The sequence below is a fragment of the Sciurus carolinensis genome, chromosome 2 (genome assembly GCF_902686445.1).
Source record: "Sciurus carolinensis chromosome 2, mSciCar1.2, whole genome shotgun sequence".
Taxonomy (NCBI): Eukaryota; Metazoa; Chordata; class Mammalia; order Rodentia; family Sciuridae; genus Sciurus; species Sciurus carolinensis.
In genome coordinates, this window is record NC_062214.1 from 66,804,309 (window position 1) to 66,823,680 (window position 19,372).

Genomic DNA, 19,372 nt, shown 5'->3' on the forward strand with positions numbered 1-19,372 from the left:
ACCTAATTTATTTGGATTCCACCTTCATTTGTGAAATAAAGGGTTCAGTGAAGCAAAATCAACAAATCCTTTGGAACTCTTATAAAAACAAGATAAATATTGTTATTCCAAAATGTATTTTGATACATATTATCTCTTTATGATTCTGGCTAGGGGTGGGAGGGGAGAGATTGTCAGAAACCAGCCTTTTCCTGAATATAATAGCTATATATTTCAGGGACTTTAGGTTTACAGGATTTTAGAGCCAGAAACAGTCTGTATCTGTTCCTGTTGCTGCGTAACAAGTGACCTTAAATCAACAGATATTTTTATCTCCCAGTTTTGAAGGGTCAGGAATCCAAACATGGCTTAGCTGGGTTGTTTTAGACCTCATGACTCTTTCATGATGTTGCAGTCAAGCTGTAGACCAAGGCAGTGATCATCTCAAGGACCACCTGGGGCGGATGGATCCACTTCCAAGCTCACGGTTCTGTGTTTTTCAAGGCAACTTTAGCTTCTCACTGCCTAGACCTCTCCAAAGAGTCACTCATGACATGATGTCCATCTTTTTCCAGAGTGAATGATCTAAAAGAGAAAGGGAGGGATAAGAAGGAAGACTTGGTGGTCCCTTTTATAACCCAGAGTTAGAAGTGACATACTGTCTATCCCTGGTACAACAAGGGAGTGAACAACAGGAAGTAGAGATCATTTGGAGCCATCTTGGAGGCTGACCACCACAGAACCTGAGAGAACAATACTCTAACTTCCTCAATTACAGCTAAGGATGCTGAGGCCCAGAGAGGCTAAGTGAGTTGGCCAAGATCACACCACAGGTTAATTCCAAAACCTTGACTTGAACCCAGGCTTTCCATAGTTTCGGACGTTGCAATTTAGCAACGATATGTGTTTACCTTTTCAGTAAAAAGTCAAGGTCTGGATGAGGCACCATGAAGATTCTAGGATGAAGAATAAATCATGATCCCTGAGGTCACAGGTGAGGTATGAAATGGAATATGCTGAATGGGCTTACCCAGTAGAATAGAGCACATTTCAACAGAGAGTTACAGCTGAAGATCTTTGTGAATTCAAAGCCTGGGCCGACGTCCGCAGGCACCATCAGAGAAGGCTGTGTGGAGGCGCTCACATTTGACTTAGGTTAAATTCAGTGCAGATGGATTTTGGCAGGAAAGGATGAATGAGGTGAGGTTAGTCTGGGAGTCCATGATTTGATACTATCTCCAAATCTAATTCTATAAAATTCAAATACAGCAGTGTTAATCCAAGGTTCAAGCTCCAAATCACCTCATCTATGATGACTGAAATTTGGAGCACTCTGGAAGGAGAACCCTGGCAGCTTTTCCAGAGTTCCAGTTGCCTTGGCTGCTGCTACTATTTTTACTGGTGGTGCTGATACTTTGTGATTGAGAAATTGAAATCAGCTTCCTGACCATGGCTATCTTATGTCGTCAAAGCAATTCCCAAGTACAATGAAAAATAAATGTTTAAAGCACCACTGATGAGTCAACGTCTGCTCTTCTTAGAGAATCATTCTTGACCACTGATTCCCCTGCCTGTGAGTCAATGTGGGAGGTTTACTACTGAGGAGGTGTAAAGAGGTTAGAAAGGGTAGACCTGGGTTGGGGGCTGCATTGCCTTCAGGAAGGTGACGATGGAGGGCAGCCAGCAGTTAGAGGATATGCTGAACCCCAACCATTCTCCAGGACATTTGGAAAACCCAAGGTGCTGATGAATGCCAGGGCAATGCCATTGATTAAAATGTAGCTGGTGTCATTTAGATGAACAGTTTTGAAATTATAAATCCAGACCTGATAATGAGTCATAATTTTAAGTGTGTCAGTTTAATCCAGCATTAAAAAAAGATTAAAAAGTTGGAGAGATAAGTCATGTTTTATGGAACTTTTGTTTCAGTTACTTGCATGCGTGCAATGTACGATATATTTCTTCTTGATTTTGGCCATTGACAGAAAAGTTTGAAAGTCATGGATGGATGATGATTTTGCTCAGTGTGAAAGAAAAGCAGCAAATCCAATCAACCACATTGATTGGATCCTCTGCTAAAAGCTAAGGGTTTATCAGTACACACTCATGTGCAGACACAGAGAAAAAAATATAGATAGGCACATACCCAAGCTTTGTGTGTGCATGCGTGTATGCACGCATGTGTGTTGCCATCTTAACAATGCTAAGTCTTCCATTCCTTGAGCAGAGGATGTCTTCCATTGATTTAGATCTTTCTATAAAATCTTATTTTAACAATGATTTGTTCTCAGTGCTTAAGTCTTTCAGTTAAATTTATTCCTAATTATATTTTTTTTCTTTTTGATGTCACTGTAAATAGAATTGCTTCTTTTTTTCCTTTTTCTTTGAGGAACCCTGGGCCTTGCACTTGTTAGTCAGGCACTCTCCCCCTGTTACATCCCAGCCCTGGGACTATTTCCTTAACTTCACTTTTGGATAGTTGGCTGCTAATGAGTAGGTAGAGTTTTGATACCATGTTGTTCAAATGTGTTCGCCAAGACTTTCACAATCAATTAATTGGGACAAGATACAGACGGGAGGGGAAGCAGGTGAAATGGGGAAAGCAGGTGAAGGGGTACATATGAAAGGCTTTGGAGAGGTTTGGTGGAAAGAGTAACTAGGACTATTACTCCCCTTTTTCACTCTTTCAACTGACTTTTCCTATGTGCCACTGATTCATTAAGATAGAAAAATGTAAGTCTCAGATCTATTGCTCAGCAACTTAAAGCAGGATGAGCATCAGAGGACCTACTTGACCGCTCTTTTTATTTTGTTTCTGCTTTTCTTTTGCATACTGAAGATTGAATCCAAGGTCTAGCACATGTTAGGCAAGCTCTGTACCACTGAACTACATCCCCAGTCCCAAGAATGTACAGTTCTAGAAAGTTTCCTAGTGATGCTACTGTTACTAAGTCCAGGGACAAAAGTCTGAAAACTACTGGCTTGCAGAGAGCAGATGGCAGCTTGTAAGTATCAGAAACAAGGTGAATATAATTACTGTAATGAGCTAAAAGCTTGGAATGGCAGTGTGTGTGTATGTGTGTGTGTGTGTGTGTGTGTGTTCTCCTAAGGGATCTACAAAGATGACTCATAGAACATAGTGTTCCTAGGGGGAAGATAAATGGGCTGCCCACAAAAACATCACTAAATATATATAACCGAGAACACTGCTATGTAAACTCATGATCCAGTTTTCCTATGGAAAATCATTGCCCAATGTACAGGCCAATGTAAGTCACTTCTTAGACCCCAAACCCACCCATGGAAAAAGGACCGCATTAACTCCATGGCAAGTGAATAGAGCTATGATCCCTGGTTCTTCCCCTAAAGGACTACAGTTACCTATCACAGGGAAACCAAAACACCCATTTCTTTTCAGAGTGGTTGGGCCTATCTTGGTCTGTGTTCTGTCTAATAACACAGTACTTCAGAGTGAGAAGTTTTAAAGAAAAAAGGATTGTTTTGGCCCATCATTCTGGACAAAGGTTGAGGGACCACATTTGGTGATGGTCTTCTTGTTGGCAGAGTACCAAGTTCCAAGATGGTACAAAACACCAAATGGTTAAAGATGGAGTGTGTGTATTCTGGTCTCTTTTCCTTTTCTCACAAAGCCACCAGTATTCGACCATAGGAGTGTGACCTTATCTAATCCTAATCCCTCCCAAAGGTCCCAACTCTAAGCACCATAGTTGGATAAAGTTCCTACCCTCTTAGTACCTCACAATAGTAATTAAACTCCCACATGAGTTTTGGAGAGGACAAACCACCTTCAAACCCTAGCTGACATCTAATGCCAGATCCAAGTTGACACTGATAACCAGGGACCCAAAACACCATCACAGGCCCTTGTTAGGGTAAGGACAGACAGGGCTCATATCAGAGCCCAGGCCCAGGACATGGTAGGTTCAGAAGAGCAGTCTGTGCAGAGAAGAGATGTTTGCTGAAGGACTGGTGGATGGCAATGAGGGAGGTAGCGGATACTGGTGGCAGGTCAAGAAAGGGTATATCCTCCCAAAGCCTCCTGTACTCTGCACCCTGAGTTTGCGAAGAAATAGGCCATGCCTCCCTCCTCTCCATGTTCCTGGGGCTCACCCAGCACCAGGCACAAAGCCAGTGTTTGAATGATCCCATCAGGAATGCCACCAATGAACTCCATGGAAAATATGCTTTTAGGGATAGTAGGGCAAACGTGCTGTTCTTCTTTGAAGGCAAATTATTCTTTTTTTAGTTCTTAGATTGAAGTGAGAGTCTGGTTCCTGTTGGGAAGATTAACCAGGGGGTGTTTCTTTGCCACTTGGGGCCCTTCCCAAGTTCATTTGTAATGTATATGACATGACTTTCCAAATTAAGAGAAGGAAGTTATGCAGCTAAAGTTACTGCACATTTTTTTCATATGACGAATGCTATTTTTGCACCTTTTGAAACAGCAGCCTGTACCCCCAACAAACACCTGCTGTGCTCCTACAAAAAAGCAATAAACAAGTGATCAGCCCGCCTGAAATAGCCAGAAGAGCTATGATAAGTGGTGAACACCCTGGGCTCTGAGCAAAAGTAGCTGGATTCAAATGGTTTTTGGAATGAGGTAGGGTGCAAAGATTTCTGTCCTGGGCATCTGATATTCTCATTTCATTTGGTTCATGGAGCAACCCTATAGAGTTTCACTTTATATATGAGGAAAATGAATCTTGGAGGTTCAAGGACTAGTCTGTCCTTCTTTTCCAGTTCACCTGTCTGTGAACCCAGCTGAGTGTCAGTCCTGTGTCTCTTCAGCATCTCTTCCAGACCTTCCTGAGACAGACCTCTGGCCATCTCCCTCCATGTGACTACTGGGCTTTGAGACATCACTCATGAGAATGATCTACATTTGCTGAGTGTTGTGTACCCAGCACTGCTCTATGTGTTTCCCAACTTGTGATGGACAGTGGCAAAGTGGGGAAGGCCAGGGTCAGATTCTGGTTCTGCCACTTTCTACTTGTGTGGCCCTGGGCAAGCTGACAACTCTGTGGCTCTGTTTACTTATTGTTAAATAGAGCTGATTATAACTCTTTCATAGGTTGCTGTTATGAGTTAATTCACTTAAAGAGTTCAGGATAGGGCTGGGGTTGTAGCTCAGTGGTAGAGCACTTGCCTAGCACATGTGAGGCACTGGATTTGATCCTCAGCACCATATAAAAATAAATGAATAAATAAAACAAATGTTAAAAAAAGAATGCTTAAAAAAAAAAGTTCAGGACAGTGGTACATGAAAGGACTATGCAAGGACTAATTCCCAGTATAGCCATTGGTTTTCTGTGTGATCCTGGGCCAGCAGCATCACTTGAGAGCATGCCAATGTTCAGCCTTTCCCCAGGCTACTGACCTGGACATCTGCACAGGGGTCCCAGCAATCAATAGCCTCTACAGTGAGGCTAATGCATGCAGAAGTCTTTCAATACCTCTACAGAAGTTGATATTTTGTTCTCATTATGACATGAATGAGGAAAGGGGCTCAGAGAGGTTATTGTGCCCAATGCCATGCAGGTCTTAAGTGCCAGGACACAAAGCAGTTCAGTCCACTCTACACTGCTGCGCCCAGATCAACCCTTCCAGACACCCATTGCACTTCCTGTCCCCTACTTGCTTCATTTCCCACCTGGCCAAACCTATCAGGGCAGGAGTGTCTCTTAGTCCACAAACTTAGATGTGTGGAAATAGCAGATTTATCATTTTTATATCTTAACCTAATTTCTATTTGAAGCCCCTATTTCTACCATGGTGATGGAAACTCAATCTCTGTCAGTTCAAGGGTCAGACCCTCTTTCCTGAGGTGGCACCAAAATTGTTGAAGATATATACAGGGCCATGGCACCAGGATCAGGAGCCTACTTGTTCCTCATGTCACCTGTCTGTGCCTGGCATCCACTAGCTTTTTAGACGAGTCCTTGGTCTCTATTTACTAAGGCAGAGGCTGGGACATGAGCCACCAGGGACAGTGAAGCAGCTTGTCCCCTGCATAACATGCGTAAATGAGGGGGTGAGCAGGACTGCAGTCCTCCTGTGCTATACTCACAGTCTTGGATGGGGGTGCAGGGTCATTTTCAACCCAAAGAAAGGACACCTTCACCATCCACTCACCATACCAGGAACTGTTGACTCATTTGTCTGCCCAGAAGTGATGGCTTTTTCTGGTTTTCACAAAGGTATCTTAGAGCAGGCTGTGGCCCTGTTGGAGTGGCTCCCTCAGGTCTGCAGTTCCTCTGCCACTTCGTGGTGCTGGGACTCCTGGCACCCTTATGCTAGGGCAGGCACCTGGAAAAGGCTCTCCTGGGCCAGGCTACAGCCCTTCCCCTCAAGTCTGCTGCTCTCTTAGAGGTACCCCTGGGAAGTAAGGCACAAGGCCTCTGTGCTTGGGGTGCACAATGGAATTCGAATTTTGCTGTCTCCTTGCAGCTCCCCACACCAGAACCCAATTAGTTCTGTATTTTCATTCTCATTCCTCAGCACTCCCCCCCACCAAGATTTTCTTGTCTCAAGCGGAACCCAACTCTCCCTGCTCTTCCATTGCTCTTCCTCAGAATTTTCTCTCCAACTTTTATCTAGTTGGAGGTACTCCTTAAGTCCCTAAGAGCGTGAACCTAAGATGCCAAAGTCAGTCAGAATTGTTCCTTTTGGCTTTCTGCCTGGGGCACAGCCTTCTCCTGAGCTAGAGCAGAAGTGAGTTGGAATGGGAAGAAAGAGAGGGGACCATCCCCACTCCCATTATTCTTTATGTCTGGGAACCCAGTGGAGCCTGGCTCCACTGCTCCACATCCCCCAAGTAGGGAAAAGACCCGTTATTCCTATTTCCCCAGTCCAGCCCAGGGCCTAATGGACAAGGCTGGATCTCCCGCCCCGCGCAGCACTACTGCTTCTCGGGATTTCGGAAAATACTGCCTGCAGATCCGCCTCGCTTCCCATTCGCTGCACCTCTTCCCCTAGTGGGGAACAGAGTCCCTTGCCTGGAGCGATCCTGGGGCGCTTCTGGGTTCTCCATCCTCCAGCGCCCCCTGCCGGGAGGTCGGCGCTGCTCCCAGCGAGCGGTCGATTTTACACCTGATCATGTGCTTCTACTGTTTACCTTCTGATATCAGTAAGTGGGTTAAAATGTTAAACTCTTTTCTCTCCAATTCTGTGCTGTTCCTGAATTCTGATAATGGGGAGGGTAAATGGTTCTTGAGGTGTTTAGCCTGCCAAAGGGGATTATGGTTTAAAAAATCATTTAAACCATTGCCTTAACACAGTGGTGAACAATTCGTTTGATATTAGGTCAATTCTACAAAGAAAATATTTACGGATAATTTTTTTTTCATTATTGAATCCATGGTAAAAAAACATATATCTCTTAATATATGTATTTTTTTTTACAGCTCAGATTACTCACTCTATAGAAGAATATCAATAAGCAATGAACAGCATTATGCTATTAATAAAAGTGTATATTTCTCAATATGGTGGCAACATTGAGGCAAATTTCAAATTTTTATTACAAGCAATAATAAAATATACAATACTCCTTATCATAAACTCCATGTAGCAAATTCATTCTCCCAGAATGTTTTCACTACTTTTTGCAGAACGCTGGTGTTTAGTCATTCAGTACTCACAAGTGATGAATGAGTATAGCAGCACAATATGAATGTGGGTTAGTATTTTTGCTTACCTTATCAAGAAAGGTGAAATAACTTAGACATTTCATTCATTTCTCATCATGAAAGAACTTATTTGCTGGCCTAGATAATAGGCCTGAAACACAGAAAGAGTATTTCTCAAATTTTATGCTATTCACAATTCAACAGCTATAGACTAACACATTAGTAAGTTTAATCTGCATTGTTAACATATTCTTTACCACTTTCTTAAAACTAGACAATCCACAAAATAATAAATGAAGCTAGCAATAATGAATCATTTGCTGATTTCTGCAGAGCAAGTATTCAAGCTACCAACATGATATTGGTGAGTAAGGAGTTAGTAGCACACATTAAATAACATTTGCCCTGTACATTTACAATGACCATACAGAACTTTAAGAGCAGACAAAAAAAGATGCAATCAAAAAAAAGAAGTGATAGCTTTTGAATATTTTCTTCTTTTGTATAATTAAGCTTTTATCATTCAGTTTTTAATAATGGCTGTATTTAATAACTGGTTCGCCACATTCCTCAAAATAAAACAGCTGGCACTCACAAGTCAGTGGGAACTGCCTCCATCACACTCCAACAGGTTCCAGCAACTTCTGACTTCCACAGTGGGAGGGGCTGGCAGAAGTGTGAGGGCAGGAAAAGAGAAGGGTTGGTTTTTTCTTCTCCTGTACATTCCCAGGATGCACTCTGCAGCTCCTCCTTTTCCAGGAGCCCTCTTCTAGAGAGTCAGGCTCCTGTAGGCTCACCAACACCCTAGGGTGTGATCTTTTGGCTTCCCATTCTTGCTGGTGCCTGGTACCCCTCTGTTCCACCCAACTCTTTGCATATAGCCCTCTTTTTCCATCCCATCAGCCATTCCCTTCCTTTTGAGTGTGCCTCTATTTTCTGCTTAGACTTGATTGTTCAAGTCTGCTCCAATGGTCACAACCTCATTTTTGTGAGGATGAAATATGACGCATCAGGATAGTATTTTGAAAAATTAACCAATGCACTTTTTTTTTTTCTCCTGCTATTTTCTGGTGTCCTATAATTCTTTCCCCAACTGAGCATCTCTACCCTGTACCAATCATTTCCTCAGGGACAGAATTTAAAGCAGAAATGAGGGGAAAGTTTTGAGTTTTAAAATGCAAGACCTTGAAGGGCATGGGACAAAAAAAAAAAAAAAAAAAATCCTAGGAGTAAGAGCAAAGCATCCTGCTGTGAGACCTTTGGTACCTAACAAGGTACTCCTACCCTGTAGAGCTGTCCCTTGCCAGCTAGGAGACAGGGACAATAGAACCCCTGGTGGCATGGGGAATAAAAGAGCTGAGAACAAACAGTTACAGCTGAGTTCAGGCAACTGTGTGAATGACCCCACAGTGTCTCTATGTCTCAGTATGGCCCAGGAAGTTCTATAGTGATGATGTTACTGTGATGTCATTGCTGTGCTTGTCGATGTGCACTTGAGTGAGTGGGAGAAGGGTAGACAATGATGAGGGTCCAGAGGCTCCTGCACTGTGCCTTGGTACTGGGGAAACCCGTGTTCCACCTCCACTTATCCTTAGCAGAAAGGGAGAGGGAATTCTTACCTGTAGGACAAAAATTTCTGCCACTGGTACAATGGGATCTCTGAATTGAGGTCTCCAGATAAACAAAGACTCACTTTTTGCCCCATTTGTGGTCAGAGACTCAAGCCTGTCACAAGGAAAGCCCTGGAGACCTTTTCAAGGTCTTCTTTGGACAACTGCCTTCTGCCCTTCTTTGGACAACTTGCTAACTGACTCACCTTTCCCTGCCCTCTACCTGCCAGGTGGAGCCCTGTGACCTGTGGGTGATTCTCTAGGTCTCCCCTGAGCACTTTTGTCCCCACTCTGACCAAGGGCCCCTGTGTTTGATCTTTTATTGACACTCCTATTTTCATTTATTACTTAAATAACTGTCATGAAAGGTAATGAAATGCAAATATGCAAAAAATAGCTGTGGTTTCTATGGTAATTAAATTGACTGCTTTCTTAAGGGCACATCGTTGAAGACAAAAAAAAAAAAAAAAAAAAGAAAGAAAGAAAGAAAAGAAAACCTGCTGTCATATTAGGTGTGTGTTGGGTTATTGTAAAAGTTTGGGGAGACATTAGATGTTCAGAAAGTTGTGTAATCAGAGCACTTCAAGGTCTCTTTTACTCCAATGGAATGAAACTGATATTGTGAAGTGCTATGTCCCATGAGGTAGTTAGTAGTTAGGGAAGAAAAACAGGACTCCAGTATTGAAGGAAAAAATACTCCAGTATTAAAGTCTTATTTGTACATCAAAATATTGGCAAATGGAGATATATTTATGTTTTAAGCCAAAAAAGAGTATAATGCACCATACATGAGTATATGTGTATAATATTCATTCTATCTATCTATCTATCTATCTATCTACCTATCATCTTCGTTACTTACTTCCTGTGTTGGGAATGGAACCCAGGTATCTATCTATCTATCTATCTATCTATCTATCTATCTATCTATCTCTATCTATCTATCTATCTATCTATCTATCTATCTATCTATCTATCTATCTATCATCATCTTTGTTACTTACTTCCTGTGTTGGGAATGGAACCCAGGGCCTGCGCAAGCTAGTCAAGTGCTCTATCACTGAGCCACATACCCATCCCCATTCCCAAAATTGTAGAAAAATTAGAAAAACCTCCTGATCTTCAGAGCCTCGGATGAAAAGTCTTCTATAAATAACGAGTTTCACAGATACTCAGTCTGCCTCAAGGGCGACTTGTTTTTCATCCATGAGTGCCAGGACTTTTGAGTTGCGTAGATAGGCGTGAGGCGCAGCAATAAGGAGACCTATTTCGCATTGCTTTTCCTAGCCTTGCCCAGCGCGCGAGCCACCGCCAGCTGTAATCCGACGGCAGCAAAGATGACCAAGGGCCGCGGCTGGGCAGCTTCGTGGCTCCACGGTCATCTCGGCAGGGGGCGCTGTCTGGCCGCAATGGCTGTGCCTGGACGCGATCTGATTGGCTAGGGCCGTGGCCCGTGCCCACCGCTACCCTCCCCGTCCGCTAAGTGCAGTGGTTCGCCAGCTCCCGCCCCAGTCTGCGGGCCTCCGAGGCGGCGGCTGGGCCGGAGCGGCGCGGTGGAGGGGACAAGATCAGGGCAGGAGGGAACCGGCCAGCCGGCAGAGACCCGCATACCCAGCAAGATGCTGTCCTGGCGGCTACAGACGGGGTCCGAGAAGGCTGAGCTGCAGGAGCTCAACGCCCGGCTCTACGAATATGTGTGCCGGGTGCGGGAATTGGAGCGCGAAAACCTGCTCCTGGAAAAGGAACTGCGCAACCGGCTTGGACAAGAGGACCTGTGGGCCGAGGGGCAGGCCCGCTTCGCCGAGGAGGCGCGCAGCTTGCGGCAGCAGTTGGACGAGCTGAGTTGGGCTACAGCACTGGCAGAAGGCGAGCGCGACGCTCTGAGACGCGAGTTGCGGGAGCTGCAGCTGCTGGCCACCGAAGCGAACGCCGCCCGCGGCCGCCTGGACGCCGAGCTGGGCGCTCAGCGGCGCGAGCTGCAGGAGGCACTTGGCGCGAGAGCCGCCCTTGAAGCGCTGTTGGGCCGACTTCAGGCTGAGCGCCGCGGCCTCGACGCGGCCCACGAGCGCGATGTAAGGGAGCTGCGCTCACGCGCCTCCAGCCTGACCATGCACTACCGAGCCCGCGCCACCGGTCCCGCCGCGCCCCCGCCTCGTCTGCGGGAGGTACACGACAGCTACGCGCTGCTGGTGGCCGAGTCGTGGCGGGAGACAGTGCAGCTGTACGAGGACGAGGTGCGCGAGCTGGAGGAGGCGCTGCGGCGCGGCCAAGAGAGCCGGCGCGAAGCCGAAAAGGAGGCGCAACTGTGCGCTAAGGAGGCGGAGGCGCTGCAGCACGAGGCGCTGGAGCTAGAGCAACTACGCGCGCGACTGGAGGATGAGCTGCTACGGATGCGCGAGGAGTACGGGCTGCAAGTCGAGGAGCGTCAGGTCCGTGGCCGGAACGCGCCCCCCCCCACCTTCCTGTGGCCCCAGCTGGTCACCATGCTCACGGTGTGGGTGGGAGAGCAGGGTTCCCAGGAACCGCAGCCAGTTCACCCATGATCGGGTCGCGACGTCAAGGAAGAATAGGGCCAGCCCAAAGGGTGCCCGATACATTCCTTTGCCGCGGAGCCTTCAGGCCCAGCACCTCACCAGCCTTGGAAGAAGAGTGCTGTCCATTGGTCCTTTAAGTCAGTAGTCTAGCTCGGGGTAACAGGTCCTGTGACTCGCCCAGTACCTATCATCTTGTTAGGTTGTCAACCTCGGGTTTTTTTTTTGTTGTTGTTGTTTGTTTGTTTGTTTGTTTTTGTTTTTGCCGTAGTGGCGATTAAACTGAGGGCCTGGCATATACTAGGCAAGCGCTCTACCTCTGAGCTACATACCCAGCTCTATTTTTAATTTCCAGTCAGGGTCTTTCTAAGTTGCCCTGGCTGGCCACGAACTTGCAATCCTGCCTCAACCTCCCGAGTAGTAGGAATTGCAGACGTTCACCATAGGGCACGACTTTAAATCTTGATGTGACGGGCACATCCTGACAAACAACCTTCTTGGCTTTAGGTTTTTCTAGTCTCCTGTGCTTTGTATACCTAGTAAACTTGGACCCAAAAGTCAACCAAGAAATTTCTCCGACTTCCACAAGTGACAGCACATTCCTACTTGGATATGTTAGCATGTTGGGAAGTTTCAAGGCAATGTCAGGTCCTTACCTGGCCTTCCGATCTTAAATTGGTTTCCTAAACGGTTTTTGTTTTGCTGGAATGATTTCTCAGATGGTTGTGGCTGCCTTCTTTGTTCTTGAGAGGAGCAGCAACTGTATTGCAGTAAAGGTCCAGAGTCATTTTGCTCACTGATGTCAGATCTCTGGGTAGTATAAAAGTTGTGGGAAAGCAGGTCCCTGTGGTGGATGTTATTACAAGTGCAGACTTCTATAAACAGTTACTATTTCAGAGAAGCAAAGTCCTCACCTTCTAACCCCTGCAGGGTGACACCTGTGGCTGATTTATTGTCTGTACACCCAGTCCAGTCTTAGTGTTTGGCTCTGGCCCTACCTAGCCTCAGCCAGGGTTGAAAATGTTCCCAAATCAGTAGTTATCAGAACAATAGTTTGAAATAGCAGAAACACAATTTCAGAAAGATTTTGAGAGGACAGTTTGCAACTCTCAGCTAAAGGTTTATGTGCTTTTTTAAAAATTAGAAGTGACAGGCACTTGTGGGTTTTGCTATGGAATGACTGGAATGATGTGACAGGTATCCACAAATAGTTAGCAAATATCTTATTATCTTTGGTCCCCTGCACTGTACTATAGTTTCAATATTCAAAGAGCTAGAGACTAGATGGGTAGTCATAATAAGTAATATGGGACTAAATTGTATGAAATTTTCATCTTTGAGGTTCTGGGTTATGTCTGTCTTCATCTCATAGGTCACTTTGACTCATTTCAGACCTGAAAACTCTGGTTTCAGTGTTCTTTTTAGCAGCAGAGCCCTTTACCTCTAATGAAGTCTTCAGAGGAATCCCAAATCTGAGACAGGTGAAAATAGAGTTACCCTGACTGGAAGAGAGATGGAGATTCGAAAATGCAGTTAGAATCACTGTCTAGCCCTTTCTCCATACAAGGATTCTGACCACCTAGGCAAGTGCCTCCCTGAGGTAACACCTGACCCAGAATAGGACCCTACCCTTAACTTTCTGTCTGGTGATACCTCTGTCTTCTTGGAATTTGCTTCTTTCCCCTAAAAGTAAAAAGCAAAGAGCATGTTGATATGGACCTAGTTTTTGTTTTGCTTTGTTTTTAGACCCAATTTGTGGAGGTTTCATTTTATGGAATGTTATGTTTCATTTTCTGTTTCATTATGTTGCATTTTATGGAATGTTATAACTTTATCCATATCCTGAATATTTCCCCAGTCAAATTAAACCAATGATATTTTGAATTGTACTCCAAAAGATTAAACACCATAAATATGCTCAGAATTATGTTAAAGGGTATTGATGATTTAATCCCAAGCCTCTAATTTATTCGGATTACATACAAACTCAGTCTGTGGAGACTGAAAACTGCTTTAGCTGATTTCCTGTACTCAATGTTTTATTATTAACAGTTAACCTTTATCAGAGTGCATCTTATATGCCAGGTACCACCGGTACCAAGCACTTCATGTGTATTCACTCTTGATCCTCGCTCCAAATCCTAGCCTCATTTCATAGATGATGAAACATGTATATAGATCACCTAGTCTGCAAGTAGCTAAAACAGGGTTTTGCTCAGGCTTGGTGCCTGAGCAACCAATCACTGGGTCACATTTCCTCTCTTCTGTTTCATCCAAGAGAAACCTCTTAAAGCAGTCAAATGGCCATCTGGGATTGTAAGATGTAAGTCTAGAGTTTAGAGTGCTGTCTGGATAGAGCTATAAATACTTAGGCAGCAACAAATTCATGTTTATTATTAATAATATATTTAGTTTTTGTATTTTGAATGAGGTCATCACAGTATTTAAGTCCCTTTAAGCTCTAATATTTAAGATCGTGAGTGATTTGGACATTCGCAACTCTTCCTGTCCTGTCTGTGTGCTGTGCTCAACAAGAGGAAGTTCAGAAGATGTGGTAGAGTTAATTCTCTTGACATGAACAGCAGCACACTTTCTCTGGTGCGGAGCTCAATTTCACCATCAGTTGTGATGTTATCTTAAAACTTTCTCCACAGCAACTGGAAAAATTGATCTCTCCCCCAGGTTTTTGCAACATTAGGTGAAATGGTTTTGCTCGGGTTGGAACTAGTGTCCTGGGCCTGGTCTCTAGCACTCCAGCCTGGTCCATAGCTTGAGAACTTCTGGCAAAGCAGAGTTCATGTCTGAAGCTTTGTTCCATCAGCAAGATTAGTTGTGATTTCTGTGGAGGCTGTTGGGAGCCAATAATTCTTACGGGCTTATCTTCCTGCTTCCAAAAGTCCAAGAATTTTCCTTTGACAATTTAGGAAGAGTTGACTCACATGGAAATGTGGTTGGAACAATACTAATTTCAACTTAAGTGTGGTTTGATTTTCCTGATTTTGTGGGACATGGAACTCTTCTGTGTGCTTGGGGAGGAGAGAGAATCTTCTTGCACACCCCTTTGGCATGACTGAGCCATCTTCATCTGCTCAGGAGTTTTGTAGGTAGAGAACTGAGTTTATTTGATTTTTTTTCCTAAGTAATCTAGCAACACTTGAACTTTGTACAGAACACATTACTATAAATTCTCAAGTTTCCTATATTAGAAAAGATACATGGTGTGAGTACACACACACTCATTCATGTGTATTTATAGTACATTCTATATTATAACCTTGTACTTGAATTTATATTCCCTGTAGGATAGGGGAGCATAGATTTTAACACTGGGACTTACTATAGAATATGTGAATCTTTTCATGTGTGTGCTCTATGACTACCTTTTGTGGGGCACTGGTCTGGAAACTGAATGCAAAGGGCAGTGGCATCTCCTAATGAGGGAGGGACGGCCAGGTGAAGATAATTAGCTAGGCATGAGGTCACCATGGGAGTGCTTATTATTAACTAGTTGTGCAAGAACAATTCAGAATGATCATTTGTGTCCAGAATATATTTCTTCCCTGATAATTTTAAAGTAGTTTCTCTAGGTGAAATTATCAGTTTACCTGATAATTACTGGGGAAATCATGAGTTTTGGGGAAATTTGGGTTCATATCTGAGTGTCTTCTGTTTTGAGTATTGTAAATCTCCTGATTTCTAGTTGTGGCTTATTTTCAGTTGCATATCAATTGACCTGTTGGATATATTGGCTTTTCTAAGTAGACTGATGCCTGAACTTATAAAGATGATTTAAATAAACACCTTAGCATTCAGTATTATCAGAGAGTCTGAGCAGAGAAGCCAGTGAACTATCAAAATCTTCCACATGCATTAAAAAAAAAATCTTCCATATAGAAGAGAGACAATATCTGAAACCATCCTTGCAATTGATCACCTGTTTAATAAGCCTGGAGGTTTTCCATCTCCTTTTATGCCCTGAACTGTTGGCACCTTCAGTTTGACCTAGTTCTTAGATCTAAAAGCCCTTCTGTTCTCTTCACAGAGGGTGATCAACTGCCTGGAGGATGAGAAGGCGGCCCTTACCTTGGCCATGGCTGATCGACTGCGGGACTATCAGGAGCTTTTGCAGGTGAAGACTGGCCTCAGCCTGGAAGTGGCCACCTACCGGTAAGGATACTGTGCAGGTTTATCATGATGAAGCCAGTGGTACAAACTCACCGTAGCTTTTGAAGCACCTCTGTAGCTTTGTAATAAGCAGTAAGCATCTCTTGCCATGGTCAGGTGAGGAGTCAGTTCCTCTATGGCTGAAAGGAGGATGAAGAGGAAGAACAAGGTCTTGCTCAGATCACTGGCCAGGGGTCCCTCAGTGTTGGCAATAGCTGAGTCTTGCACCTTTGTCTAGTGTTTCTGCATCTTTTAAGAGCTTTGTACATGTCACCTTATTAGATGCTAGGAGTTAGATACTGTGTTTATAGAGGAACAAACTTAACTCAGAGAAGTTACAGAGCTAGAATATACAGAGCCAGGATTTGGACTCAGGACATGTGAATCCATCTGCCTGTTGTGCTGTTGCTTCAAATTCCAGAGCACTAATGCACACCCTCACCCCAGCATCAGTTTGGCCTTGAAAAACCGCATCTTTACCATGAGATTAGAATTCTTGGTCAGCTGGCTTTATCAAGATGTTGACTTGAATTCAATATAACCAATCCACATGGAAAGGCCACAGAGTATTCAGGCTGGGTGGAGGACAGAAGGCAATTGGTCCTCCACAGACACTGCTTTGTGTGGCCTCTCCCCAAGTGGTCATAGACCTTCGGTGAGATGATTCCCCTTATTTCCTAGCAGCTCTCAAGCTCAGTGAGGACTGCTACAGAAGGACCCCAGGGCTCAGCAACTTATGATGGAAGGATAGAAACCCAGGTTCCCACTTGTAAGAATGATAACTACAGCCAACGTGATGCAGTCAGTGCTGCCTGTCAGGCAAGGGGCTAAGTACTTAGTAGCTCTACTCCTAGTCACTCTCTGAGGTGAATGATAGGCCAACCTTTTAAGGTGAGTGAGAAAGGCCTGCGACTTAGGGCTGCAAGCCTGTGGGGAGAGCTGGAGCCAGCTGAGTCTAATCCCAGATCTGTGCTCTCTTCACCAAACCATGTAAAGAGGGCACAATGCCCACTTCATTCACAAGATTGTGGTGAGCACAAATCAATTGCAGGTGTGAAGAGCTTTGGACACTACCCTGGCAGAAGAAGGGAAGTCACGGTCATAGATGCCATGTTGCAATGGCACCATGCTTAACAGATGGCGGATTAAACCTGGAGAGGATAAGAACAAGACTTGGGCCTGGCTCATCACTCCATGCATGCTGTCTCGGCAATCTTTGATCATAATCTTTTGCTCTCAAATATCAAAGTGACCTGGATTGGTTCGATGCCTATTGAGAGACAGGACATCTGGCCCAAGTGTGCTTGCAGTCCACATTGCAGCCTTGGTGGCCTCACAGTCTATCACCTGGAAGACTTGTGTCAGCCTGGTCTTCATCCCAGCCCTCATTTCCATCACTGAGGGAGCAGGTTACGGGACAGCACCGGCCTGGGTACAAGGAGGCTGCTAAGGGGTGTGGTCTTCCCAGCTGCCCTTTGAGGAACCTCAACTGAACTGAGGGGTGGTCCTGGGACATCTGAGAGCTGGGCCTTGGCTTAGTTCTTCAGAGGCATCCCAGGTTTAGGGCTCAGAGAGAGGGAAAAGGAAGAGTGTCCTCCTACCCCACCCCCCCAGGTCCTTCTCTGGCATTTTTGGAAATCTCGTGGAGTGAACAATGGCAAAATTAAATTGGTTGGGTGTTTACACTTATGCTTCTTAAGATGATCTAAACTTTACTAATAATGAGTACTTCAAAACAGGCTTTATTTGGGAGAAGGAAATCATTAATCAGCATTTTTTTTCTACTTGTGACAGAAATCCTTCTCAGACTGGCTCAAATTAAAAAAAAAAGGGGGGGGATTTAATTCGTCTTAAAACTGAAAAATGTCCTGGGTTCCAGGCATAATTGATCTAGATGGCTGAATGAGGGTAACAGTCCTCTGACCCTGCCTTCTCCACCCTTTCTTCTGGGCTCTTCCTACTCTGTGGCAGAATGACCCTGAGCAGCTCTAAGCTTAGGACCTCAGCCTCGTACTCCTAGTAAGGAAAGGATCTGGTCCCCAACAATTCCAGCTCAGTTCTGGGCACGCTCTCTGGCTCTGTTCCTGGTCAGGTGGATGAAGTGTCTTAAAGTTGGGTGGGGTCAGCCTCTGCTGAGTCATGTGGTTGGAGGCTGGCAGGGTTGGTATCCCAAACCAGGTGCTGCTCTAGAGATGATGCCAGGCAGGCCTAGGAAGCTGCCTTCTGTGCCCAGACTAGGGGAACACCTGATGTCAGGGGAATCTCTTCCCTGCAGAAGGGATTAGAATTTTCCATTTCCTTTTAATAATAGTTCTCTGGATTAGAATCAGACTTTCATTTTGTACTTTGTTTCTCTGGACTTTTGATCCCTTTTCTTCCCTACTTTGCTTGTCTCCAGCTCTTGGGGGAAAAGAGTGCTTAGGTGGGCATCTTGTCTGCGAGTCCAAGGCCTGCCCTTTTGGTAAGGTGTTTACAATCCAATCTGCTTAGCTTTTCCCAAGGCTAAGCGCTGTGAGCTGTTTCTGCTCACTGTCAGTAGTCTTCCTGTCGGCTGGTACGGAATTTCTTGCTTCTGTTTATTACTGGCATTTCCGTACCCCAATTATGAATTGACCTGGCCATCTCCTAGGGATGATTTAGGAGCCATCAGTGCTTTCAGGGGGTGAGCGATGGATTTCACTGGACTGCTTTCTGCTGTTCGTGTTTGCATGGGGAAGATGAGGAGCCCTGCCAGGAGCCTGGCCATGCCTGGCCCTGCCCAGCTGCACATGACCAGCCTCAGCCGTTAGAATTGCTACCGGCCTCCCTGCCTCCATGCAGGGTAAGTCTGGAAGATGCCCACAGACATCAATGACATAGGCAATTGAAGATAACTCATTTCATTGTGTAAGAGAGCCTGGGCTATTTTTTTGTTTTTTAAATCACCAGTGAGTGTCTTGAAGTAAGCCCTTGTCACCCTCCATGTGATTCTTTTTCACTCATTTGTGGTATTGCTCAGATTCTCAGGGTAGGTGTGGAAATTCATATTTATGTCAGTGCACTTTCCACCTAATGATGTTTGCCCTTTCACTAAAGTGCCAAGTGGATCTTTACAAACCTTCACACCCACCAGTTTTGAGAAAGTTGACCTTCCTCCCACCCTGGCCTTACTGAAGGTAGTAGATGGATACAGCCTCTCAGGGAAGAGAGGCTGATGGTAGTGATGTTGGGGCTAGAATTGCTCCCACCTATGACTTCCCAGTGGTGGCCATTGCCCCCACCACTGCCTTTGGACAGTCATCCTCCTGTGGATGGATGGCAGATCTCATGTGAAAAGGAAGGGACTGGGGCTCTTTAAAGATTAAGGCACATTTTGCTGCAATTTGTTGCTGACCAAGGCCAGCTTTCAAAGAGCTTCCACCCTTCTCGGCCCAACCCTTCCTGGAACCTTCAGAGTGGA

General features: G+C 44.9%; 1 protein-coding gene and 1 long non-coding RNA gene across 2 annotated transcripts in view; one reads left to right on the top strand and one right to left on the bottom strand.

Moving 5' to 3' along the window:
- LOC124976138 (uncharacterized) lies at positions 1-12,614 on the bottom strand. Its single transcript, XR_007106998.1, has 4 exons — positions 12,426-12,614; positions 8,224-8,294; positions 7,697-7,779; positions 1-564 (listed from the first exon to the last, which is right to left on the bottom strand). It is a non-coding gene; the product is annotated as an uncharacterized LOC124976138 (long non-coding RNA).
- Positions 10,753-19,372, top strand: part of Synm (synemin) — a 26,157-nt gene continuing 17,537 nt past the window's right edge. Inside the window, 2 exon segments of the mRNA XM_047538921.1 lie at positions 10,753-11,667; positions 15,812-15,936. Of these exon segments, the coding sequence (XP_047394877.1) occupies positions 10,858-11,667; positions 15,812-15,936 (935 nt within the window). The 5' untranslated portion in view covers positions 10,753-10,857.